The 27,743-nt window shown below is 31.8% G+C and overlaps 1 protein-coding gene across 1 annotated transcript; it reads left to right on the plus strand.

The window, feature by feature from the left end:
- The first annotated feature begins 2,812 nt into the window (after window positions 1-2,812).
- On the plus strand, window positions 2,813-27,447 carry LOC124363068 (integrator complex subunit 6). Its single transcript, XM_046818152.1, has 15 exons — window positions 2,813-3,074; window positions 6,090-6,167; window positions 8,812-9,051; window positions 12,640-12,820; window positions 13,496-13,627; window positions 14,751-14,860; window positions 15,402-15,581; window positions 15,818-15,970; window positions 16,410-16,637; window positions 17,975-18,263; window positions 18,649-18,858; window positions 19,714-19,850; window positions 20,943-21,213; window positions 22,369-22,719; window positions 26,763-27,447. Exons 1-15 carry the CDS (start codon window positions 2,958-2,960, stop codon window positions 26,933-26,935), a joined length of 2,850 nt encoding a protein of 949 aa, XP_046674108.1. The 5' UTR covers window positions 2,813-2,957; the 3' UTR covers window positions 26,936-27,447.
- Window positions 27,448-27,743: the final 296 nt, after the last annotated feature.

The raw sequence follows: 27,743 nt of genomic DNA on the forward strand, positions 1-27,743 counted from the left end.
TTAAGTCTGTTCCATGTCTGGTGCAGTGTGTGTGAACATCCTAGTGTTGCTTATTGGTTCCCAGACGAACTGCTAGTGTTGTAGACTGGAAGGATATAGATGGTATTACTGTTAATACTTTCAGACTTTTTAAGACCGACTGGCAACGTTTACTCTTATTGGAAATTCAACTAAAAATCCATTACCTTTTAAGTATTTATAAGTTACCTTATAAGTTCTTTTGAGCTTTTCAGCATATCAATATTAAAATTTCCTGCAATGATTAAATACTCTTCTTTATTAAACAAAAATTCTATGACAATCTAATCGACAAAGAAATTCTGACGATTAACTATAGTCTTATTAGCAGACTTATCAGCAGAATACTCATAATTTTACTTTAAAATCTAGCTATAAAAAATTCAACCAGTTTATCTTGGCAGAGATGATTTCTTATTATATGACTTAGTTGTTAATATCTTCTAACCCTCCTTTGAAAGAATACCACCCTCAGATGCAGTTCTGTGAGAGTACTCTCAAATCATAGAGTAATTTTGTATGTTTCATTTTGATAATAAATTCAGTTTTAGACATATTATGCTCTGTTAAAATTGTTGTCAGGATACAATTCAGATAAAACTATTCCCAATGATTCAATTAATTACTTTAAGTTCACAATATTTTGATGAAAATGTTGGTTATTTTCTTTAACAGGGGCTTTGAGGCCGATTGGACTAGGAGTTCAAAAGCAAGGCATCTGGATTTACACTCTAACTGTATTAGAACTAAGCTTATCAACAACAACAGATGGAGGCAAACATGACTTATTAGTAAGATTGGCAGTAGTGGGTGTTGAAATGCAGCTGTATGAGCACCACACAGCTCCATGACAGAAGCATGTAGTGAAGTGGAGCTGAATTCAACATTCACATTCCATTAACCTTTCTCACCGTGTAAAAACTCGATTGCTCATTATGCTTTGGGATTGTGTTTATTTTTACTGAATAACTTTCTGAAAATAGTTGTAATATCAACAAATAAGACAACAGATGAACTAGTTAGAATATGGTGTGTCATTATAAATAAATACAAATGTTATGTGTCTAATAATTGTTCTTGAGTTACAGTACCAAAAGATTTATCAACTTTTAAGATTATGTAACAAAACAAAAATTGTCTCATATTTTTATGCTTTGACTGTATAATTTATAACAAAAATATGCATTTTCTTGTACTCCATAAAAGTTAAATTGTTGTATAATAATACTTGTGTTAATTATAGTAAACGTTTTTAAAGAGATTTTAGAAACATTGTGTTATGTGTTTTTTTTATTATAGTTAAGGCTTACCTTACTAATTTAAATTTGTTATATTATTAATACATTTCATTATTATTTATTACAATTAATTATTATTAAAAAGTTTTTTTGTTTTTTACCCTTTGACTGTATATTTAATAACAAAAATATGCATTTTCTTGTACTCCATAAAAGTTAAATTGTTGTATAATAATACTTGTGTTAAACATAGTAAAACATTTTAAACAGATTTTAGGAACGTTGTGTCATATGTTTTTTTTTTTTTAAAATTATAGTTGAGGCTTACATTACTAATTAAAATTTGCTATAACATTAATACATTTCATTATCATTAAGAAAGTTTTTCTCATTCCTTTGACTGTATAATTTATAACAAAAAATATGCATTTCCTTGTACTCCATAAAAGTTAAATTGTTGTATAATAGTACTAGTGACATAGTGAAACATTTAACACATTTTAACAGATTTTAGAATCGTATTTTATGCGTTGTTTTTTTTATTATAGTTAAGGCTTAATAAAAAAACCTTACTAATTTAAATTTGTTATAACATTAATAAATTTCTTATTATTAATTATGAATACTCAGTCCACAGCCAAAAATGAATTTTAAAGCAATTTTTTGTCAAATTAATAATTATAAAATAGCTATAAAGGGACTTAATAATATTAAAAAAGGATGCTCTTTTAATGAATTGATGCATAAAAGCCATGACCTTCTTTTGCTAATTACAAATTGTACTTATAAGTTTGGTTAGTTTTATAGTTTCTAAGCTACATTTGGATTGGAACTATTTCTGGAATTCTCTCTCCAAGATAATTAGATTTGGTATAATATGTGTTTGTTAGGAGTCTGACAATAGGCAGTAAATAAATAATTCCCATTGATTTTCAATTAAATCAAAATATAATGAAAACCTAAATGACAATTCAGTATAATTGTTTTATAACATAACTAAAAGTTAACGAAATATTTAACTTACAAATTATAAAGTAGTAATAATGGTTTGTGCTAATATTTTGGCATAGATTGTTTTGTTCAGCTCAAGTGCTACAGTAAACTATGAAATAATTAACAGTGGATATTGAAATCCCGTCACCTGACAATCCAAGACGGCCATTGGCATTTTTATTTACTTATTTAAACGGTGTCAACATTTTATAAAGAGTAACATAACAAGAAGTAAGTAACATTAAATAGTACTACAAACAAAAGTAAATTTAGAAAATGACCAAGATGGATTTGTAAATAGCAGTTTTGTGATAAATTGTAGGGAAATTTTTATTTAGGTACGGATTGATTTGACATCAACATTATTCCAATAATGTAAAGACTCGTGATAGTACACACCTAATTTAAAGATTTTAAAAGTATAAACCTATTTATATCAAATAAATATTTGGTAAAAGCCAAAATTTGAACGTAAACTAATTCTATACTTACAGTCGAATTGTAGTGCGGGTTATTTTGGTTTAAACGTCTTGTTGTAAGATGGCAGCCTGCAGATTGGAATGGAGATCAGTCATAAAAAAGTCAGCAGAGTGTGTGTCTAGTGTTTGGACGATGATGGTGGTTACGTCGTAGCATCATGTCGCTCTTTGTTAATTTATTCTAGATTTCCCATCATCAAATCGTAAATTATCAAATTTTACTTAAAATATGACGATAATCGTATTTCTAATCGATACTTCTGCGTCTATGAACCAAAGAGGTTATTTAGGTGGACGCCCAACTTTACTAGACGTAGCAAAAGGAGCTGTAGAAACATTTGTCAAGGTAGGTTGAACACGAAGTTTTGGTAGAGTTTTATTTTCACGTAGGTCTTCTTGCTCAATATATTCGCTCCCTCAGTGAGTCCTTCCAGCTGCGCCTAGCGCTCCACGCTCCACGTTTTATTAATATGAGTTAATTAATTTAATTTGGACTTTTATTTCAATATTTTACAAGGATTTGAAAATTTGGTGGATGGAGTACAACTAGCCTAGTTGTAGTAAAATATTTTGGCTACTGCAAATATGCTTTAGATCTAAAAAGTCAAGAAAAATAAAATAAAATATGTATTTCTATCCTTACAAAGGCAAAAGATCTAAGAAATTAATTATATAAAGAATAATAAAAAAATAGTTTTATTAAAATCGAATTTATTCAATTAATTGTTTACTAGTAAAATTGAAATATACCTAGTCCTTAGGTAAACTATGTGGGAACATCTTGTATTTACATTTTATAAAAATATTGTAACCCTTTACACTAACAATTTTATTTGTATAGGCCTACCCAATTGCCTATTTCCTGTTGCTACTAATTTAAGCACCACAGATTTGATAAATTCTTTGTAGGATAAACTGCAGAGAAACTAGGCCTCTTGGTTAGTGTTTTTGTGTATGTAGACATGTCTAAGTAATTATTGAAACAATATTTCCTATATCTAAAATTGATGAAAGAAACATACATCATAATCATCGACCATTGAGAATTTTGTAATTATCTAACTGCCAATTTATTCCTAAAATTGCTGTGTGATATCACACACCAATCTGGAACATCCCAAATCATATTCTGGATATAACTAATACTTGATATTTCCATGTTGTATATTGTTTGATATAGCCTATTTGTATTTGACACAATGTCAAATGACATAACAGCTAAAACAATTGAAAATGCTGACTGGTTGGCAAGCTCATACAAAACCATAGTACAAAATTGTAATACTAGGGGAAAGTGGTTTAAAATACTGGAATTGAATGATTTAAAATTCCTAGAACAGTACAACTGGCTATTATGATGGTCATCTTCGTAAACATTAATATGCTTGGTAATTTAATCTATTACAAAACATTTTCATTGAGATTTGAAACTGCTTTTATTATAAAAGTTCTAGATTTTACCTCTTGTTAGCTAAGACATTATTCAGTGTTTGTTTCCTATATTTTATTTTACTGAAAAACTTCTCAGCCCAGACCAATGATACTTTTTTTTTACTGTGGACCCCATCAATCTTCTGTCATCAGTCCTTAGGTGTTGTTCGTAAAAGAAAATACCTTTTGAACAGGAACCGATGTTCCTTTAAACAGAAGGCATACTCAAAAATTTGAATTAAGTAAATTACAGCAGTATGATTGTTCTAGAAATGTGCAGATATTCTTATCCTTTGTCTTCACTGGAGATTATATTGTCATTTAATTTCGTCTTTGTTCTTCCACATTTCCCAGCTGATTCCAAGTATGTTTTAACTAGAACAATTTTATTGAACAGTTCATCACTATTAATATTTAGTTTGAGAAGGTCAGGAAGGCTGTTCTTAATAATTTTAGCCAAATAATTTAGCTTGTTCCCACTCATTAGCTTTGGCTACATTTATACCATTCTGCATTTCCAACAGTTTTCTTCTACAGATCCAGAATACACAATGCATCTTTGATAAAATCCATTTAATTCCTGTTCCACTTTGTGATCTTCCTTGGTAAGTTTTGTGTGTGTTTTTTTTTTCTCATAAAGATAAAGTTAGAGGCATTTTGTCTGTAAGATTTCTTTTAAAGAGATGTCTGAGCTTCAGCAACGTTGAAAACAGTGACATTTTCTTTTCCCATAATCAGAAAATTTTTTTGGCACATTAAGGCAAACCGGCCAGGACACTGTGATCATATTTGAAAACCAGGATTGTCACGGCCAAACCAAGAAATGTGGTAAACCTACATATTGGTCTTGGTTGAACCCTGGTATTTATGTATTATGGTATTAAGTATTTTTATGTTGTAAAATACCTGAGTTAAAATGTTTGCACAAATGCCATTGGCCATCATCTTAAAACGTTTTATTGGCTAATACTCACTAACGAATTCATGTTGTCAGTTGGAATAGGATAAAAATATACTAACAAGGGAAAACAATTTTAAATCAAAAGGTATCACACAAAAGATATCTTTAAAAATCTTTGCATTATGAAAACACTGTATTTGTTGCAATATATTGTTATAATTATAATGCACATAATTAAGATTTTTATTTTTTTCGTGGTCTCATTACTCATTAGCATATTTCATGTAAACTATTAGGCTATAAATAAAGAAAAACTCTAAAATTGGTACAATTCAGTGATATTAATTGACTTTTAAACAAATAATTAGAGGTGACAAATTAATTGTATATATTATAACATCATAAGAACAATAAATGAGATTTAAAGAGTACAATGTTTGCAATTAAATATGTTGATTTAAAGAATGAGTGGGTTGCCTGGGATGTGGGTCTCAGCTTAAAATCTGGAATGTGATACAGAGACAGCTATTTTTTATTGTATTCCGGCTATACTGCAAGAAGCTGTGGGGAAAATTACCCACAGTGCTTACTAATGGGACATTATAACTTATCTGCAACAACTGTCATGCATAGTTTTAACTACATATACAGAGTTTAAATAGTGTCAAAGGCCAGTTAGAAAAGGTTTCTAAACTAGATTTTTATAGCAACAATTTAGTATTTCAACAAGAACATAGCATTAACAATCGTAGATACATTACCATGTGCTAATTAATATTTTGTTACATGGACTAAGCATGGTCTCTAGTAGCTCTGTCAGCACAATAAAAGATTGGAGAGGTAGTGTGTGGTGAATTTCACTAATTTAATCCAATCTCCAGAAATTATCTAAAATATAGCCTACAAATTTATAATTGTGATATGTATGTATGCGACATGCGAATAATTATGCCTGTAATTAAACGTTTTAAATCCTAATCTCATCTCATACCTACTTGTTACAATAAATAACAAATTCTGTTTGTGCAGGTAAGACAGCGATCACCGGAGAGCAGGGGTGACAGATATATGTTAATGACATTTGAGGATCCCCCAAATAATATCAAGGTTGGTATTGTAGATTTTCATCTTTTAAATTAATTAATTATGAATACTTCTGTAATCCCTAACGAGTATAAGCTGTTGAGTTTTGGAGGTTTGAGTAGTTCCATAGGATTGTGCTTCAAAAACAATTACAATTATTTTAACTATTTATTAAATAAGTAATACAACTCGAATAAAGAATTTGAAACTTAAAAAAAAAATAATCTTTGTGTAATTAATGTTAAATCATTGTTATTTTAAAAGGGTACCCGATAAAATGTTATATTTACAAATGTATATAATATTAAGGATAAAAGAAAACACAAGAAAGGATCTAATAGAAAATTAAAAAATTGCACACCACTGTTGGTCCGAAGACCATCATATGAATTGGGATGAAGCCAACATAATACATCAGGAACCCCATTTCTTTGAAAGGAAATTAATCAAGGCTATGTACATTAAATTTTAGACCAACCAATCAGTCTACCACAAGTTGAGATTAGGCCACTTTGGTTGCCAATTCTGAAAAATGAACTAAAAAGAAAATCAAAAGTATCAAACAGATTAGATATTTGTAATAAACCAATGCAGAGTCACAGTGTGGTTTTAAGAAGTTCATCAAGCATGAAGCAATAATGAAAAAAGCTCCACTTGTGTTCCCTTCCTTTTTGCCTCCATCTTGTTTGCTATTGGCCTCTGGTCAGTCATAGGTGGTTGGTCAGGAAATTCAGATCTATTGTGACCTCTATTCTGTAATTCAGTTTTAATAATTAGTGTTGTGGTTAGTTTTTTATTAAGTGCATGTTTTAGAGTTAGTGAAGTTGACACACAACATGGTGGTTGTGATTCCTGACTTACGCTTGTCACAACGCTCTAGTATGATTTGTTTATTTTAACCTAGTTTGTAATTATGTGTTATGTTAGTTATTTACCTGAAGAAGAGATCAAATTGCAGATCTCGAAAAGTAGTGTATCTGATATCTTATATTGCTGAACAATGGTAAATGTCCAAAAAGATCCTGTTTGCTTCACAATCATTCCATTGTTAAAAACAAGCTTTCTAACAAAGGGTATATAATATTGTCTTCTCAAAGACACAAAACTGTTTAGAATTAAAATATCTGTACAATAAAATTATTATAAAAAACAAATAATTAAAAACACTAAAATAAGTCATTTCAAATTTAAAATCTTAAATAAACAAAGTTTATAGGAAAACAATAAAATGTGTCCATAGAAAGTCATTCCATATCGTACATATTTTTTTAAATTTTCTATCAGTGCATATTATATGGATATCTTTATAGATAGAGATATATTTTATAGCAATGTTTTACATAAAAGAACATCCCAATTCAGTATTAATTTTATTCATATTTGCTATTGAACTACAAAAATCACCAGGATGGTTCACTTCTGTGTGGTTTATACTACCTGCCAGTAGAACCTCCACTGAGTACGCAAAAACTGATGTCATAGGGTTGGTTCAGAAATGATCAGACCTTAATCTGCAAAAAGGTTATTTATTCATCAAAATGGTTTAACAAGTGTTTGATCTCCTTTAAAATAGTCCCATTTGAGATTTGAAACACGTCTTGAAGGCATCCTTGTAATGGCTAGTTAAACCATAATGTTTTAATTGTCATTCCTAGTCTCAGATCGGAAACCTGCAAGGTGCTTCTTCAAGGGAACAACCACAAATCACTCAGTGTGATATCAAGGTAGTGGAGAGCCTGATATAACAGGGATGCTGTGTTTTGTCTGGATGTTTTAAACAAGCTGGGCAGAATGCACTGGAACATTATCCTGATGAAGCTGCCTGCAACGGTGTGCGGTGTGTTTCCACAGTGAAAGAAGACTGCACTTTGATTTCTAGATTACCATGGCGTAACTAGAATTTGGCTTAGAGGGAATGAATGTGGTTGAAGAGTACTACACTGGAGGATATGGAATAAATCAGAATATAAATATGAATTATTTAGATAGGCCTAATTGAAAGTAAAAGATTTTACTGCTGTATTTTAAACATGTTGGATTGCTGTTATAGGTATTATTTTATATGTTTTTAAAGCTTTCGGGGGGTTCTATCTCTTTCATACACCCCTTAGTTATGTCACTGCTGGGTCATACCCATGATACACTAATTCACTGGCTGTTATGACTGTTTTGAGAAAATTAGGATCATTTTTTGTGATTTCTCACACGGCTGAGCAATTTAAGACTATTTGAAACCGTATTAAAAAAAAATGATCTATTTTGTTGATCACCGTGGCAACAGCAGGACTTGTTCCTATACTCCTCTGTCCCTCAGTCCATATCTCAAAAACTCGTTAAAGCAACATAAATACTGTTTGGAAAATAAAAATAAGGGGTACAGTCTTGAGACTGCAACACATACTTTTGTAGATGATGATTGTGTATCTGCAAGGAATATAATAAAATCGAATTTGCTCTTGGCAATTTAGGAGGCTGTACAATTAAGTTGAATATTATATTTTTAGAAGTTGGAGATTAATAGTTTGAAATTACGAAGAGTTGTCAATCTCTGGTAAATAATATCACACTCATTGGCACAATTCTATCAGTTACTACCATTACTAATATTGTGACACTAAGTGTGAACAATTTGAATGAACCCTTTTAACTTGTGTGAACATTTATTCAGGCGGGATGGAAGGAGAACTTGGCTACGTTCATGAACGAACTGAAGAACCTCCAGTGTCAGGGAATGACCATGATGGGCGCTGCGCTCAAACACGCATTCGATGTTCTCAACATCAACCGAATGCAGACAGGCATTGACACCTATGGCCAGGGTCGCTGTCCGTTCTTTCTTGAGCCATCCGTCATCGTAGTAATTACTGATGGAAGCAAGTTATCTAACACTAGTGGAGTCCAAGAAGACGTAAGTTCTCAGAACTCTCTATAAGTTTTCTCTAATACTTCTCCCCTCTCCTGTTAATATTAAATATCACTATTACTGAAATAATTTCTATTTATCTAAATCTAAGTATTTTTCATGTTTGCTAAATGTCACTTACAACAATGGGGTAATGGGCTTTTACTCCCTTATAATACTAATTATTGTCAATTTTATTTATTACATAAGTTGTAATTATACATTTTTATATGTTGAACATTTCAAGCACACTAAAATAGTAATTTAATATTCTATTTTCCATAAGTTTCAAAATTTTGTTTTCATTCTAGTCTAAGTTACATTAAAATTTTTTGTTTCGTCTCTGCACACATTTAAAATCTAAATATTGCAGTAGCCTGGTTTGAAATTAAGTACCAGTATTGAACACATCTGTACATGTTCAATGGTAAAAAAACTAATCAAAATTAGCATAGTTAAATTAAATAAAAATTATAATTCAGAAGAACCATTTTATACAATAAAATTTAGAGTGTATTTTAAAGTTGCAATTATTAAAAATGGTTTATTCGGCAGAGTTAAAATTTAATTGCTTAAGCTATTTCTGCCCTCACTTGAAAGAACACAGTGATAATAATTAATAATGATTTAATACAATTATTATATTCTATTATTTTTGTTTAGTTAGAAAATATGTTAGAAAAATAAGATATTATAATTTGTTTTTAGTATTAGTATAAATATGTTACGGATAAATATCCGTAACATATTTATTATATTGGCTGTTATTATATTGTTTCAAAATTGCTTAATGTAAAACATTTATTTCTTTAAAATTGTATGAATATAAATTTACTACATACACTCACAGATAACTAAAAAACGACCAGTGGTTGTCTGTACAAGTACAGCAAGCATGCATGTGGGTACTACATACACTCACAGACCACCAAGAGACGGGCAGTGGTTGTCTGGACAAGTACAGCAAGCATGCATGTGGGTACTACATACACTCACAGACCACCAAGAGACGGGCAGTGGTTGTCTGTACAAGTACAGCAAGCATGCATGTGGGTACTACATACACTCACAGACCACCAAGAGACGGGCAGTGGTTGTCTGGACAAGTACAGCAAGCATGCATGTGGGTACTACATACACTCACAGACCACCAAGAGACGGGCAGTGGTTGTCTGTACAAGTACAGCAAGCATGCATGTGGGTACTACATACACTCACAGACCACCAAGAAACGGGCAGTGGTTGTCTGGACAAGTACAGCAAGCATGCATGTGGGTACTACATACACTCACAGACCACCAAGAGACGGGCAGTGGTTGTCTGGACAAGTACAGCAAGCATGCATGTGGGTACTACATACACTCACAGACCACCAAGAGACGGGCAGTGGTTGTCTGGACAAGTACAGCAAGCATGCATGTGGGTACTACATACACTCACAGACCACCAAGAAACGGGCAGTGGTTGTCTGGACAAGTACAGCAAGCATGCATGTGGGTACTACATACACTCACAGACCACCAAGAGACAGGCAGTGGTTGTCTGTACATGTACAGCAAGCATGCATGTGGGTACTACATACACTCACAGACCACCAAGAGACGGGCAGTGGTTGTCTGGACAAGTACAGCAAGCATGCATGTGGGTACTACATACACTCACAGACCACCAAGAGACAGGCAGTGGTTGTCTGTACAAGTACAGCAAGCATGCATGTGGGTACTACATACACTCACAGACCACCAAGAGACGACCAGGTGTTGTCTGTTTTTAGGTGCTAAACCCTTTTTAAATAAAAGTATTATTGATTTGATCATTATCAGAATTGTTATTGTGTTAAATTGCTGTAAATTTTATAGTGATACCATTCCTCGCTGAATAAAAGTGTTTTCCAAATTCAACCTTATCAGAAAAGTTATGCGATATTTGGAAATTTGGTTTCAACCAGAATGCTTTATCAGATGGTCTGATATCACAAAAAGCAGCATTGATTAGTCAGCTAATTTCTATATAATATACGTGGGACATTGAATAATTAGCTGGTGAATGATTTATTTCACTTCACCCAGGTCATATGGGATTAAAGTCGAGTATCCAGCTCATTTGAGATGTGTAGCACCTTTGATTTTTCAGAGAATAGACCTTGCATCCTTATAGTATTATTGATTATGGTACTATTATTATTATAGTATAGGGATTATGTGGCAGAACTTTTGTTCAGTAAAGCTACTTCTGTCCTTTGAAGCATAGATCTGTTTTTAGTAAAATCGACTGAGGAATTTCTCCTAAGACAGAAATTCTTATAAAACTAGTCAACCGCACTAGTTTTGGAATGTCAAAATAGAGGGATGTCAAAAGGATTAAAAATCTCAAACAACAATTTTTTCAGATAGTTTAAATATATATCCTGACACACTTGAAATTAACATGTCAGACATGTAAATAAAAATGTCACTCGCTTTATCTTGTCATGAAAAAATATAGTATTTTTAATTTACAAAAGTATGGATACATAATGTACTGTAATGTTATGTACGGGTAGTATATCAATTAGTTCATGGATACTGTACTGTACACAAAATGTAATTTCCTGCAGTTTTACCTAAGTTTGATCACATACTTACTTACTTACTGCCGGGGCGTAACAAATCTCAGTCGATTCTCTGCCTCGTCTATGAGCCTCTAAGTTTGATCACATAGTATAAAAATAAAATGAGGCTTCTTATTTAAAAGAAAACAATGTAAGGTTTACTTTTAGAGACTGCAATTACTTTTACTTCCTATAACTACATAATATTAAAAAAAACATGTTTATAATTAATTGTCCGTAAATAGGTTAAATAAATTTGAAAATGTATTCAGTTGTTCTTAAATGTGTAGAAAATAAAACTAAACCAAGAAAATCAATCATTCATCAGAGTAAATAACAAGTCCTAAAGAAATATATTGAAAACGTTGTTTTAAAATAAAACATGTACTTCTCTCCAAAGTGTATTTTGTAAAATGTTGTGAGGGGTTTGTGATAAAGCTATCATAATTATCATGATTGTGGTAGCTGTGGTTTTATCACGGAGAACTATGTCAATTAATTCTTATATAAATGGCTGTTTTGTTTAGTTCACAAAATTTGTATAGACGAGCCCTTCTAAAATGGCCAGTGGCTTTATTTTTTAAGATTAATCGTTCTATTAATATGTTGCTATAGAACACTAAATAGGCCTATTTAGTAACCAGTGCTGCAATGGTTCTTAAGGTCTGTGGCTGATATCAATGTGTATAAATAGAATGCCAAACTATAACAAAAATTACATTCCTTTGTATTCAAAACGTGTATTTGATTTCACTGACAAAAATTAATTATTTGCTAAATATATTCTTTATTTTTCAGATGATACTCTTCTCAGTATTATGTCTACTATTCATTAGACTTAACTGTGTGTAAATTATATCAATACGCGTTTCTACTTGGAAAAGCTATATCATCTTTAATTATTACATTTTAAAGTATGAGATGTTTTTTCTTCACACGCTATCTTTTTTCAATCACCTGTTGCGCCGGACAATGTAACTAATGGGGAATGTGTTCCTTTGCAGTTCAACTTGCCGATGCACTCTCCCATACCCGGGTCAGAGATGACAAGAGAACCTTTCCGATGGGACCAGCGGCTGTTCTCCCTGGTGCTGCGCATGTCTGGTACGCCCGCACTCGATCGTGACACCGGCCTTGTCCCAAGCGACACTTCGCCTATCGATGCCATGTGCGAGGTTACTGGAGGTGATGCATTACTTGTTATGAAACTTGTTCAAATCATTTACTGCTACAATTACAAAGTGTTTTGCTTAACATTTTGATTTTAATAAAAAAACCTTTCTAAATTTGTTTATTAATTTTTAAAATAATTTTAATTTCCAAAATAAAAAGAGTTAATTATTTAAAATAAACTATATTGACATTTTAAATTAATTTAATACTGTTTTAATATTTTTATTTTTATTTCTACTGTACATTAGCATGTGGTTGTAACCTAGTATGTTAGAAATTCATTAAAACAGTAGTTTTCTGTAGTAGCATAATTCATTTATCTTCTTAATCAATAAAAATATCGTGTAGCTATAAAATATTAATAATAAATTAGACATCTACACTAATTTTTAATTTAATCTTCATATTATGTAATGAAAAAGTTCTAACTTCTGTTATATAATGTATTAGTGTTCTATTTACAAATTGACTTTTTTAATACTTGTTTAATGTTTGTTCATGTAGAGAATATTCTTTTCTTTTGTGATAAACAGTCTGCAAGCGATTGTACTTCTGGTGGAAATGTCATATAACTGACATTGATTTATTTTTGATGTGATGGAAATAAAATGTTATTTTGTTTGTAAGTATATAATAAATTAATCAATAACATATATAGGAAACTAAGATGTTTTTCAATCATTACAGGACGTTCATATTCCATTACCTCACAGAGGATGTTGATGCAATGCATCGACAGTTTAGTGCTAAAAGTACAGAGTGGGGTCGTCATTAACTTTGAAAAGATCGGTCCAGATCCAACTCCAATCACTAATGAAAGTAAGTTTATTAATTGTATATTTCATTGTAGTTCTGTCTTTAATCTTGTTATTTTGGAATGATTATATATAGTTTTAACAAATTTTGACTTAATCTCATAATAGAACATTGTAATCTATATAAGTTTTAATATTGGGTAGATAGTTTTAAGTAATTTGTACTTTTTGCTCTTTTTCTTCTCAATGCATATGACAGTGTTTCAGTACTATATTGTAGAATGACATTAACATCAAGTAACATTTTCCTCCTCTTTCTCTAGAACGACAAAACTATTGCATTGTAGCTGTGTGGTGGCTTAGATTTATGTAAAATCTCAAAGTATATTGATTAATGATTATAGCAAAAGTTTGATAGAATTTTAGGTCACATTATACTAACTAACCCATAGAGTTGATAGCAAACTTGATATAAATTGGGCAATTGTAGTAAATAGTGTTACATTAATTTTGTCATTTGATGAGTATTACAGTTGATTTGTATCTTTTATTCTGTTATATATTTGATTAGAAATTTATGTTCATATCATAATATAGCCTTGATTCTCAGAAATTTTAAACTTGTGTAAATCTTTCCAATTGCAAATTTCATTCTGAATCATGTGTAAAAGTAGTCTGCAATAGTTTTACGATTTAAATCAAGAAAAGGAATAGAGGCAAAAATTACGATTCTGCTCAGCATTGTTCTGAAGCGGTCTATAAAACTAGTACTGGTAGATATATTTTTATTGTGTGTTGGTATACAAATATAGACACTTACGAATCTGATCTTCAAGGATTTAAAAAGGTTGAGTAGATTTACATATTCAAAACAATTAAAGATAATTTCATGGAACACTTCACAATAATTTACTTAGATTATATTGAACATTCTCATTGCTACTCATCAGTGATAAAGAGTATTGCACTGGAAGAATTCAAGAATTCAGGATCTACAAGTGTCAGAGTAATCATTTTGTTCTCAGTTCCAATTAATGCTCTAAATTCTTGTGATGGACTGACTGTTAAGTGTTGCGTTTCTAACGTAAGCTACCTGAATCAACCTTGATGGAGTATTAACCAAGCTACTGCCTTCTAATAACTTTTGTCTGAAAGAGATACTGACAGTTTTGATGGTGTGCTTCCAGACTCGAGAGAGGGCAGTGAGGATGGAGACCTGGAACAGGAACAGAGGGACTGGGACAAGGAAGTCATCAACCCTAACAATCACGCAGAACTCAAGCTGCCCAACAATGGGGTTAGTGTGAGGATACGATCTGTAGATTTAGTCAACCGGTGTCTGACAAAACTATTATAGTCAGAAAAGATTTGGTTGCAGATCTGATAGAATAGACATAATTCAAAGAAACAAACTTCAACATTATATGGATACAGTTATTTAAAAAAAATTGTTTATGTTACTTCGTTGTCATAATTATATTTTTGTTAATCACCGTCATGATTTTGGGTATATTTGACTGTAATTAATCTATTATAACCATAATATTTGTCATTAATTTTGCTACTTCTCTGATGCCGTGAATACAGAATTAATTTTATTTCGCTGTTAGAGAAACTTTAATAGTTAATCTGGTTATTTAATATAGAGTAATCTGATCTGTTAATTATCACATTATCATTGACATGATTGGAAACATCAACTGTGGCATTCAGCATTGAACATAATACTGAAAACAAATCCTTTCTATAGTAAACTAAAACTCGCTGTAGGAATATGTTATCTGAACATTTCTCAGATATAATATTTCATGTATATTATTGATCTATTTTGTTGGCAGAATCGCAACGGTGGGACAGGAACTCACACGCCACTAGGGCCGGGCCCTACACTCAATAACACAGCTTGGCACAACTGCCGCAGACTCATCTACGTACCGAAGTCTGCACAGAAGGGGTTCGCAATCGGCTTCTGGCCCATCCCTGAGTCTTTCTGGCCAGACCTCTCCGCGTCTTCTTTGGTAAGCATACAAAATGAGCATCATGGTCTCCAAGTTTGTATCTGATTTCTTTCGTAGTAAAAAAATGTGTATTTTTCCTCCTAGAAATAGAAAATAAATTGAACTTGGCAAAAACAGAATTTTATTTTAAATGTAATTGAACTAAGCCAAGTTTAGCACTTTAAGGGGTTGAAAAAATCATTATTTCTTATGTGCAAGTTACTTAACAAACTTTTTTATTTTATGTTTTCTCACAGCCGCCGCGGTCAGCCCACCCCAACGTTAAGTTCATGTGCACTAGTCAAGAGCCAATGGTGATAGAGAACCTTCCCTTCGACAAGTATGAGCTGGAACCTAGTCCTCTCACGCAGTATATTTTGGCCAGGAAGCAGCCTACTGTCTGTTGGCAGGTAAACAACATTGTAAGATACTAAAATAATTTAGTTATTTAGAAAATATGGTGGAGGTTAATTAGAAACAAATGTATTGGACAATTCCAAATCCAGAGATGGCCACATTAATTTTGTTGGTCTAGTGTAAAGCACTGAAATTATTACATTGGGATTTTTGTGTCTAATGCAATTCCGATGTATTGCAGCTTATTTAAAAAAAAAACTTTAAATAGTTAACTTAGATGCTTCTTATATTGCAAAGTATTATCTTTATCTTAAATATTTTTTAATTAAAACTTAAACGTACAATACATTTTAAACAAACTAATATCCAACGCAGCAGCTGTCTAAAATAAAATGAACTACAAGTACTATAAGCTATTCTTTATATTTAAAATAATTAGGCTATTTTGGACAGACTATGCCACAAAATTTAAAACTATGTTTTGTTACACAGGTTTTTGTGCCAAATAGTTACCGCAACTCAGACGTGGGTCACCCGTTTGGTTATCTGAAGGCTTCTACCAACCTGACATGTGTGAACCTGTTTGTGATGCCGTACAACTACCCGGCCCTGCTGCCCTTGCTTGATGACCTGTTCAAGGTGCACAGACAGAAGCCGACCCCAGAGTGGAGGACTCAGTTTGCAAACTATTTACGCACCATGCCTCTCTACTATGCCGGGGTTAGTTCTCCTTGTTTTCGTTGTCGGTGCTGCTTCCTTTTGGTAGCATCATATACTAGCTCCAGAACAGTCTGGATATCATTGACTTGTTTTGATATGGGAGTTGCCATTTCACGTAGGCCTCCCAGGATCGTATCTAGTTTTATCAGTACTGAACTATCTATTTTGAACTGGGCAGAGTAAGAATAAAAAGGGAACCTCCCATACAGAAAGATGAGTTTGTAGTTAATTTGTACAATACTGGTAGTATTATGACTCTTAACCCTTAGAGTGCTGGATATATTTCAATTTCAAATCTCTTTATTCATGGAATGTATAAAGTTATACATGGAATAGTGTAATATTGTACATGAATGATTAAGACTGTGGTTACTTGATTATCTTCCTTGTAGCGTGTCATTAGTTTCTAAAAAAAAACAAATAGATATTAATTAAAATGTCTGAAGTTATTGTTGGAAATAAAAAGTGAAAACTGATTTTCTATAGACTTGATCTATAGATTTTAATTTAAGATAATTTTTACAAATAAATATGTATAGAAATAACAACATTTTCCAATTCACAGAACCAAAAAACAATCATAATATAAAAAAACAGAAAATTTAAATCTCAATTCGAGATCAACATTTGATACAATTACTTAATCTATAGCAAACCGAGCATTTTCAAAATTATTTGTACTTTTGTAATCGTATAGGGTTTTCTAAAAACTAGAGTTGGTTTGGTTGCGATTAGTTGGAAATTATGTTCGTCACCTTTATGGATTCAGTATTATTGTATACCTACATGTACTATTGGATTTCCTCAATGTTACTGTATACGTCTTGAAATTTAAGAGCCCACTATCTTGAAACTTTACAATATATCAAAAACATTGTTGTAAATGAACTTGGAATTATTAAACACATCCATTTTCTGCTATGATTTTTAATAACTAAAATATAACCATTCCTTTTCCAAACTCTGCATAGCCTTTATGTTGAAACCTTAAGAGAGTAACATTTTAATAATACACAAAACGTTGTTTAAAATGACTTATTATTGAAACAATTTTGCACAAATGTGAATGTGTCATCTTGAAACTTTTTATTGGTTGGGACTGTCTCATGAACTCGTCCAAGTCATAACATTTCCATCAAATGTACTAAAAAAACATTGAGGTAAATTGTCTTTTAACTGTCTAATGTACGGGAGTTTTAAAGTTCAAAACTAAACAGATACCAGGTTTGGCTTAAATACTGAGTGGTTGCAGTAGCATGTAGATAAACATAAAGCAGCAGAAGGTCCCTGTAGCTTTGGTATAGTTGAAAGAAATGAACTTATGATGTTGTTTACAGCCGTTGCGCCGTGCCCTGGCTCGAATGTGCAGCCCACAGTCGAACTTGCCGCAGACACTAGTGCCCGACTCGTTAGAGAACTCTCTCAGCTATTCCGTGCTAAACTACCTCAAGCGGCTCAAGAACCAAGCTAAGCTGGAGTATGACCGGTTGTGTAGCGAGGTCAGCAGCAAGCAGCCGCCACTGGGCAGCAAGGCTACTGTTGTTACTAGCACTGTCAACGAGGGTATCCGGGTCGTGCCACGGACACAACTCCGTCGTGACCTCATCTCTCACCCTCTACTACAAGGTATGTACTACGTGTTTACATCTGTTGACTAGAGATGGCTCTCCGCAGTGAGGCTGAAATAATTTAAGAATTTAATTGTGTTAGGTAATCTAAGGAAACGTAGATGTTAGTTATAATACCAGATTATTGAGTATAAGAACAAAGGAGCTAAACGATTTTACTAATCTGAAAGAGATAACAAGCCACAGTGAATCAATGAGAAAATATTTTATACAACTATATAAAAATATTTAAAATATATAAAACCAAAAAGAAACGGAAAAACTAGTGTTACTGCTATTGGCACAAGACATGCTTCCGTATAACTGTCAGTATCACGGGTGTCTAATTTTACTTTTGATTGTTGTTTCCACCTGTTTTTAAACCAATATTCCTCTGTCTGCAGATAAATTCACATCGATGAAGGAACAATTGAACGAGTTTTCAGGATTTGTTGTGGGAGTGGTGCGCAATCGGCAGCATCAGCACAGAGTAGGAGGCCAGAGTCTGCGGAATCCCTTCGACATCCCAAGACGCAACCTTCTTGACCAGGTTGTGCGTATGAGAGCAAACTTCCTCCAGCCCGCCTTCAAACACACCAAACTGCTTGATGAAGGTACAACTTGCTTGAGATCACTTACCTTATGTATTAACAATATGTACTAAAAACACTATTTTACTGATATCCAAGTATCAATTAACCTCAAAATGAATGAGAAATGAATAGATCAATTGATTGTCATTATTTAAATGGTCTTTTACTGGATTTAAAATATTTACATTTTAAATAATACTTTTCATAACTGGTACAGATTTCCTGTGTATTAAAATTTGTAATACTATTTATCCTACAAATTCAAAATAAACTTCAAAATCAAGCAAATAAAAAATATATTGACTCATTCCTGTACATGGGCTTAGCCAATAGTTTTAGCATTTGTTAATAAATTTATCACATTAATTTATTTCACAGGATCTAAAGGATAAAAAAGTTTTAATTTGATCATTACAACACAAAACATTAATTTGTAGTATAATAGCAAATATTTTGGGAAGAACTAAAAGGAAATATTTGAGTTATGCTGCATGAAATGCATCATACTTTATATATAGGTTCATCAAGAGATCATAAAGCTGTTCAGAGATTACATTGATTGTGATCGTATTGAGAAATATCTGTATTTACAAAGGTACAATCATCCAAAATTTAAGATCCGTTCTGAAGTCTGATATTCTGAATACATCAATTTCTTTTAAAAATATAAATTTATCAAATTGTAATTTGATTTCATATAACTTGAAAGATATATGTGAAGGAAAGGATCACAGAAATCAAAGAATTAAATAGATAAATGGTTTTAACACATAATTGACACATATCATTTATATAGAGTAGTTTTTGTGCAATGAAAGTAATTTGCAAGGGTATTTTCTGGTATGTGCAGTACTAATAAGGTAACGGTGGTTTCAGACTATATCCACAGCATGCCAGTGAGTCAGATGGGTAACTATCAAGAGTACTTGAAGCGCATGCCGTCTCCTCTGCGAGAGGTGGAGTCTACACCAGTCAGGCAGCATATGTTTGGCAACCCCTTCAAGATTGATAAGGTACAAGTTCTTGTTGCTTGTTCATTTATGCTACAATTTAAATGTATTTTTACTTATCTTTTAAGAGTTTCCTTTGGTGGGATTGTATTAAAAACTTACTTGGAAATCACCCGTTAGTCCTCTTTCTTCAATGCAACCCCCAACTTGTTTGCGACTTTAAATAGATCTTCTTCACATTTTCTACTTTTTGCAGTAACTTCATTCAGTTCAAAATTTGTATTTCTTCCATACCGTTCCAGCCTTTCTAAGTGCTGTGGAACCAAGATCCACAATAATTGATCTTAGTTTCTGTAAATCTTTCTTAACTTCAGACAAGGTTTTCAGTTTTTCTTCAATTTTATGATACTTATCACTTAACTGGTGACTTATTCTAATTTCATCTATAAAATTTGTCAAATTTTACAGATCAATTTTTATACTTTGAATAATTTTCAATTTTTTGGTAACTTTTTCCAGACACTCCAAAACCCTCAAAATTAAATTTGCTAATTCATTTGATATGCTGGTAATTTTCGTATTCGTAGAACTTTTGCATTCTAGACACAGCCAGTCTACTTTCTGTTCTGCAGACAGTTTTGTAAAAACAGTTTTCAACAGTTTCTCGTATTATAGTATATTACCTGTAAAAAACTGAAGAAAATAGCGTTGGTTGTCTAGAATTTATAACAATCAATTTGAATTTTGTTAGGCGCAAAGTATAAAACAGCTTGTATATGCTATTTTATTTAAATCTATGATGAAAATCTGAGCTAAAATCACTTAGCTAAATTGTCCATTCTTGTTTAAAAAATATTATTTTATCCTTATCTTTATTTTTTCTCCTGGGAACTATAGGAATCACATTTATAAATAAATACTTTATAGAGAATTGTATTGATGTCACTATTGTAAAAGGTTAAATATTGATATGTGTTTAGTGAGTATTCTATAATATGAGCTAAATATTTACCATTGTTCACTAAATACTAAGATACTATTCATTTTGTATTTTTCATGTATTTAAAAATCGTAATATATGATATATTGTAAATGTTGTTCCGTAAACTAAAGGCTATTCATTAATATGTTTTTGGATTGTTGTTTTTATTGCAGAGGATGATGGTGGACGAGGCAGATATTGACCTGGTATCGAGTGGATCACCCCACCGCGGAGGAACCAAGAGAGGGGCTAGTGAGCCACTCAGTCCGAGGCCCCCCAACAAACGCAAGCCAGGTCCAATACCACGAGAGGTGATAGTGCGTCGCCCAGTCAGTCCAGCTCCGTCTCCATCTCCATCGCCGTCTCCGACTCCTCCCGTAAACTCTCCGCCCCCAAGCCTGCCGCCGCCACTAATCCCTGCCGTCATAGCTAACGGTGATATCGGTAAGTGATTCAATGTTGTCTTTGTAATTACATGTCTACATCGAGGGAGAGTTGATTTTATGTCAAAATCATGACTTGGAAAGTGTAATAGTGCTTTTAAGCGACATACATATTAGGTATCTAAAACATGCAAAAGTCAAATACATTTGAATGTAATATTTTTCAAATTTCATTAACAATAAAATTAAAAAGAATGAACCAAAACCGCTATTGCCGTATTAAAATTAGAAAATTAAATATTTTTGGACAATCTTTCACTATTATATAATTGATTTTTAGTTTATAATTATAGTCGTAGTCCTCTATTGAAACATGAAAACATTTCACATTTAAAATACTTTCTGATTGGAATTACTTTTCTTTGAAGAAGTAATATTTTATAAAGTAAATATAACTTACCCAACCATCGATTCACAGAAAGTTATATAAAATGAGAAATATTTTATCCATAGATATAAAGTATCAAAAGTGACACTCCTTCCTACCATCATTGATTTTAGGTCATGGATCACTACTCTATATGTACCTATTATAGGGGATGTTTTCCCAATATTTAATAATTTACATGATATGTTTAATTTGATGATTACACTAATATTTAATACACATGCACTGCTAAATATTACATAATTCTCTGTCTTCATTTGAACAAAACTCACACAGTTACTTATCTTAATTTTGTATGTCTGAAAATCATATTTTAGTTCTTAAATTTTCCTATTTTCATTATTTTTGTTCCTCATCTCTACATCTCCTCAGAACTTGCCACCATAGGTCAAGTTTGTGTACTGTAATGTACACACCCTTAGTTTGGACATTTGGTGTAACATTTTTTGCATACGTTAAACTTCAAAATTTTGTAAAATAAAACCAATGACTCACTATTAAATTTGACTAACAGAGGACTGGTCAGTACATTTTTGTTGGTGAAAACTTTAATGGTATTTAAATTTTTATTGGTAAAATTCAAAAAGACTGTGTTATAAAACAATATTTTTTAAGGGAAAACGTGAATTGTACTGCATGATTTTTGAAAATGTTTGTAGCTATTATGTTGTATTTAAGTAGACAAACTGTCACAGCATGCCAAATGGTGAAATTTGATGTAAGTGTTTGGTATTTAAACACGGGTTTTGTTGTTGTCTTGTTTTGCAGATGATCTAAATAGTTTAAGCCCTGAAGATAGCCGTGCAAGGTCTCCTTCCCCTCCTCCCCTCCAACCATATGATGAGTGCTCTCCCCTCCCTCTCCCCCTTGATAGTGCCCCCATCCTTGGGCTCTCCCCTCCTCCCCTCACACTAATGGAGGACGAAAGTCCTGCCATTGATTGGCAGCCCAATCACATTTCCGAAGGGTTCCAAAACCACACCCCCCATTCTCCGGCTGGACTGAATGATATTAAACCCAGCGATTTGCCGATCTCCAAATCGGAAATGGCAGAAGTCCGACAGCACAACCTCAACGTTCGAACGTTAGCGTATAGAGAAGTGAGGCGGCCTGGAATAAGTAAGTAACAATTGTACGTTGTTCTAGTTTGATCTTGCCTCTGATTCTATCCCACCATACAACATATTTAGTTCAACCCAACAAAAAACAACAATTCTCATAATAGCATTAAAATAGGAATCTAAAGTTAACAATTATTTAGATATAACACTAACCTACACATAGTATAGGTTAACCCTTTATCTGTCTGTCACCACAGATTACCGAGCCAAAATGCTACTTTTCACCTATTGTCAGTGTATTGCTGCTGTTTTGGATTAACATTGGAACTTACTAACTAAATTAATTAATAAGAGTTTTTCTAATCGTCTTTGTTCATTTGGATCATAACACTGAATTATAAATATATTTTATACTTTTTGGTCTGTTTTGGAAGAGAGTTATTAAACATTCAGATTAAGTAAAGTAGCAAAATTTGAGGTTGTCTTTTAATTTTATTTAGAAAGTTTTGTCAAATGTGCTTATTTATGCATTATTAATATACGGTTCCACTATCTTAAAACTTTTAATAGAATTTTCCAAATTTCAAGATTTTAAATATATCAGCTAGGGTATGTTAGGTCTTCCATTTTGTTTTGATAAGTGATGGTTTTTACATGAGGAGGGGAACATGGAGATAAGACAATAACAAACATCCTCCTTCACCTGATACAGCTGTCAAACAATAAAGAAAGGCTCTATTTGCAGTCACCCATCCCCTCCTCTGAGCCCAGTCACTATAAATAACCATTGTGGGGGTCTTTTTGACAATTATATACCTTCCTTATCAGTTATAGATAGAAGTGGTTGTCACAATTCCTTTCTTTGTTAATCCAATGAATATAAGTTTTGTGTGTATATAAAACTCGAATCCAACACTTTATAATGTTAGTTTATATATATTTTTTATCATCACTTCTTTACTTCCAAAGTATATAGATACAAATATATGTTTACAACTGTTTTACAAAAATACAAAAACTCTTTTTTAGGTTTTTGCACGAAATTTATGACTAAAAAATAACAATATGTTATATTTTACATTTAATTGGTCAGTAGTTCAAAACAGTTTTGATAAAAGAAGATTGTTAGTCAAATAATTAAGTCAACTCATCACTCTACATATCTTAATAATAGTTTAAACACAGCAATTTTGATAGCAATACTGTCAATAATACAAATTAATAATACATTAAATTAATAGCAATAAATCTTATTGGGAAAAGAATCAGAACTGAGAAGTGACAAGAATGTTGTTTGCAATAAGTTTATCTATAATTACTCTAAATTCAGAGATTCAAGCATAATGTGCAATTATTATAAAGTGTGATTGGTCTCATGTATTAATATATATATATATATATATATATATATATATATAAATAATTACCACATACAACTGGCAGATATATTGAACTTCTCTTATTGAACTGAGGTGTATAGTCAGCTAGTGTGATAAGTAGTCTTAATACACATTTAAAAATAGCAAAATTTGTAACATTTAAAAAAGAGATTATATCTTTGAAATTTCATCCCTCACAAGTGTAGTATAGTGTAATCCAATAGTGTTAAAATGTATTCTTCAGAAAATAGTACTCTAAACAAGAACAATGAATTTATTTTCCTCAAGAATGTTACTGAACTGATAAGAACTAATACATCATTATTTCATTTTAGATTGAATTGACAAAGTATAGGGCTACAATATGTAAAGACTTTTTCTTGGATTTATAGTTCAACTGTTCTTTTAATTAACTTAACGTTGTAATGCCAATTTCAGTGCTCGTTTATGTTACTGGACAGAAATTAATGATTAAAATGACACAAACAAATAAAACGTATCCAGTTTTAAGTCAAGAATTAAATACTCATAATATATTTTCCATTCTCTTTATAAATTTTGGGGAAAATAACATTATTTCTAACATCTAGTGTACGTTTAAGTGCTTGGTGATGGGGTTATCTTTTCTTATAATCCTTATCATTACAAGACATACAAGTAAAAGTTTGATAGTTATTGGTTATTGCCTGATTTAGCTATTAGAGTATTTGTAGGAAGATATTTTTAGAGTCAATAAAATAAATTTTATCTGAGTAATGGTTGGAAAAACTTTTATCAAACAAGCTAAAATTAAATTCATTTCATAAAATAAGTAACAACCTAAAAGAGAATAGTGTTTTATATGGTTAAACGGTGCTAAATGCTATTAAAAATAATTTTTTTTAGAATAACTACCAAATGTAGGCGTTTGTAGTCATCCATATAAGGCTAGCTGTTTTACTTATTTTTTTGAATAACTACCTAATCTAGGCATTTGTAATCATCCATATAAGGCTAGCTGTTTTACTTATTTTTTTAGAATAACTACCAAATCTAGGTATTTGTAGTCATCCATATAAGGCTAGCTGTTTTACTTATTTTTTTAGAATAACTACCTAATCTAGGCATTTGGCTGTTTCACTTAGTATCTAGTAATGTAACAAGTGATTTATGAATAATACATCAAGAAACAATATATCTTTTAAGGGACAAAGAACGTTTAGGTTATAATTGTCTAAACAGAGTCCTATTTTCCTTAACCGTCGAAAGCGCTTTTTAAATAAATTAATGTGGAAGTATGAGAAATGCCTTTTCCATTAAACAGAGTCCTATACAAATACATAAAAAAGATTTCAAGCATAAAACCTTACAAAATGTGTATCCTCAAATATTCAACTCCAGAAGAGGAATATACAATTATTCAATCTTAGCCAACAACTTAGAATGTTATAACAGTATTGGAACAGTTTCATAATTTTTGTACTGGTTCTGTATATAAAACTAAAGTTTTTTCATCACACATTAGCTTAGATCCTAACAAATCTTTTTACAAGATTGTTTACTCCCATCGGTGAACCTTTACCTCCCAAGGGCAAATGACATGTTGGTAGAAAATCTTATCTGTTAGATATAATTTCAGTGATTTTGATCTAACAAGGAAACCGTTATATGGTAAATAAATTAAAACAATCTTAAACATATGCAATTTTTTAATTTAACAAATTATGAACCCTCTGAAGTACAATTTACAAAACTAAAACTATTTACCGAACTTAACATGATATTGATTGTCATTAGTTACTTAATGAATTACCTTAAAAGTTTATAATACAAGGTGTATATTTTAAGTAATTACTGTTTTGACATATAAAAAATCAAGTAAATTTATCTAAAACAGCTCACACTTTGATCTACTTTTCTACATAATTGTCATCAATATTAAGTCACTTATCATATCTAAACAACCTTTTGTACACTATCATCTTAAAAGATATTTGTCGTCGTTGTGGGACTAGGATGATTCTTCTTATGAATAAAAAAACAAATGGTAGTCAATGGGCTGTTTGGGGGTTTAAACAATTAATTGTTCCACACAAAATGCTGTGGTGAGATCTTGAGTTTGTTTTACCGCATGTGGATGGACATTTGAATGCCATTTCATTACTCATAATTTTTTGTCTATACACTTCACAATTCTGATAGTAAATTTCAATTGCTTTCACACCTTTAGTCAAAAGGTAAGGTTTGGCAGAGAAAACAAATAACAGCACATACTTCTGTCAACGGGATTCTCAATTGATGGGGATATTTGAAATATACATTAACAAGTCTAAAAACAATCGTATTTTGGCATAATTGCATCTGTGGCTTGCTAACAGATAAAGGTAGAGAGTGCACAAGCAAGGGACACTAACCGCAGCGCTTCAGAGGCGTAATATCAAAACGGTACTTTCTTAAAAAATATGCCTTGTGTTTATAATACATTTATATTTAGTATGTTTCAATTTAAAAAAAATTGTAATCAACTATTTAGCGGAGTATTTGAATGGTAATACAAATTTTCATCTCCCCTCCACGATTCTATATAAATTAAGCAATACATTTTTGTGACACATCAGTGTTATTTGAATGTGAATCATATATTTTTAACATTTAAACTTGTTTTGTGTTGAAACATGTGCTGGTGGCCTGTTTGTGGTCTGTCAATTTTATTTTGTTGAAATGTGTCTGTGTTTCTGTTTAGATTACGCACCGTTATTTGGCCACCTGGAACAAATGCGTGGGAGTGTCCATGTTCGCGCGAAAGTTTTAAAAGACATCATCAACGAGTCGTTGCGCTTTAAGCGCCGGAAACTTGCTAATTTGTTGGACGAATTTCTGCAATCGATGCTAACCGGCGCCAACGGAGAGAGATGAGTTTTGGATTGCTACAAAATTTAAAACTGTCTCCCGGCGCGTGAAACACCACTGATCACTGCACTAAGGTTTACCGCTTCAGTGCCCTCGAGCGAGCTGTAAATATGTTTATATTTGAAAATCAATTTGATTCTGTACATTTACGCGGAGCATAACACTTCTGACCTGTGTTACTTATTTAGAGAAGGACCTGGTTATTTTATTATTATTTAAACTTATTTATTTTCAGTCAGGATTTTTTAAATGCCACTTATTATGAAATATTAAATTGGCTGCAATACCATTCAAATTATTGAATGAAAGATTTTTATTTAAGAAAAAATATTTAATTTATAACATACAAATGGACCATATTTATGCTGTGATGAAAGTATCACAAACCCGCAATAACAACATTGTACAAACATAATTATTTAAATGTATATTGGATGATAGAGTATTTTGAAGATCGCTTTGTTTCCAAGGCACTGTTTGTAATTATAAATATATCTATCGTTTCTTAGAATGCAAAACTGGTAGGCCTATCATTTTTGAAGACTCTTCAAAAAAATTAATGGGCCAGTTATTTCAACCTTTTCACTATTTCTCGTGGGATTCCTCTGTTGTATGGTAAGTATTAGAGCTCAGTTTTTAAATTATTATTGAGTTTTAAAACGATTTTGTAGCTGTACAATTAAAAGTGGGCTAATTCCAAACGTTTTTTTAACCCAAAGTGGGACTCATTCTCGATTTTAAGATTTAATAATTTAAAAGAAACTGTGCTAAAATTCAAAATAAGGTAATTTTCAAGTTGGCCGCAGTGAGCAAA

The sequence above is a fragment of the Homalodisca vitripennis genome, chromosome 5, assembly GCF_021130785.1.
Source record: "Homalodisca vitripennis isolate AUS2020 chromosome 5, UT_GWSS_2.1, whole genome shotgun sequence".
Taxonomy (NCBI): Eukaryota; Metazoa; Arthropoda; class Insecta; order Hemiptera; family Cicadellidae; genus Homalodisca; species Homalodisca vitripennis.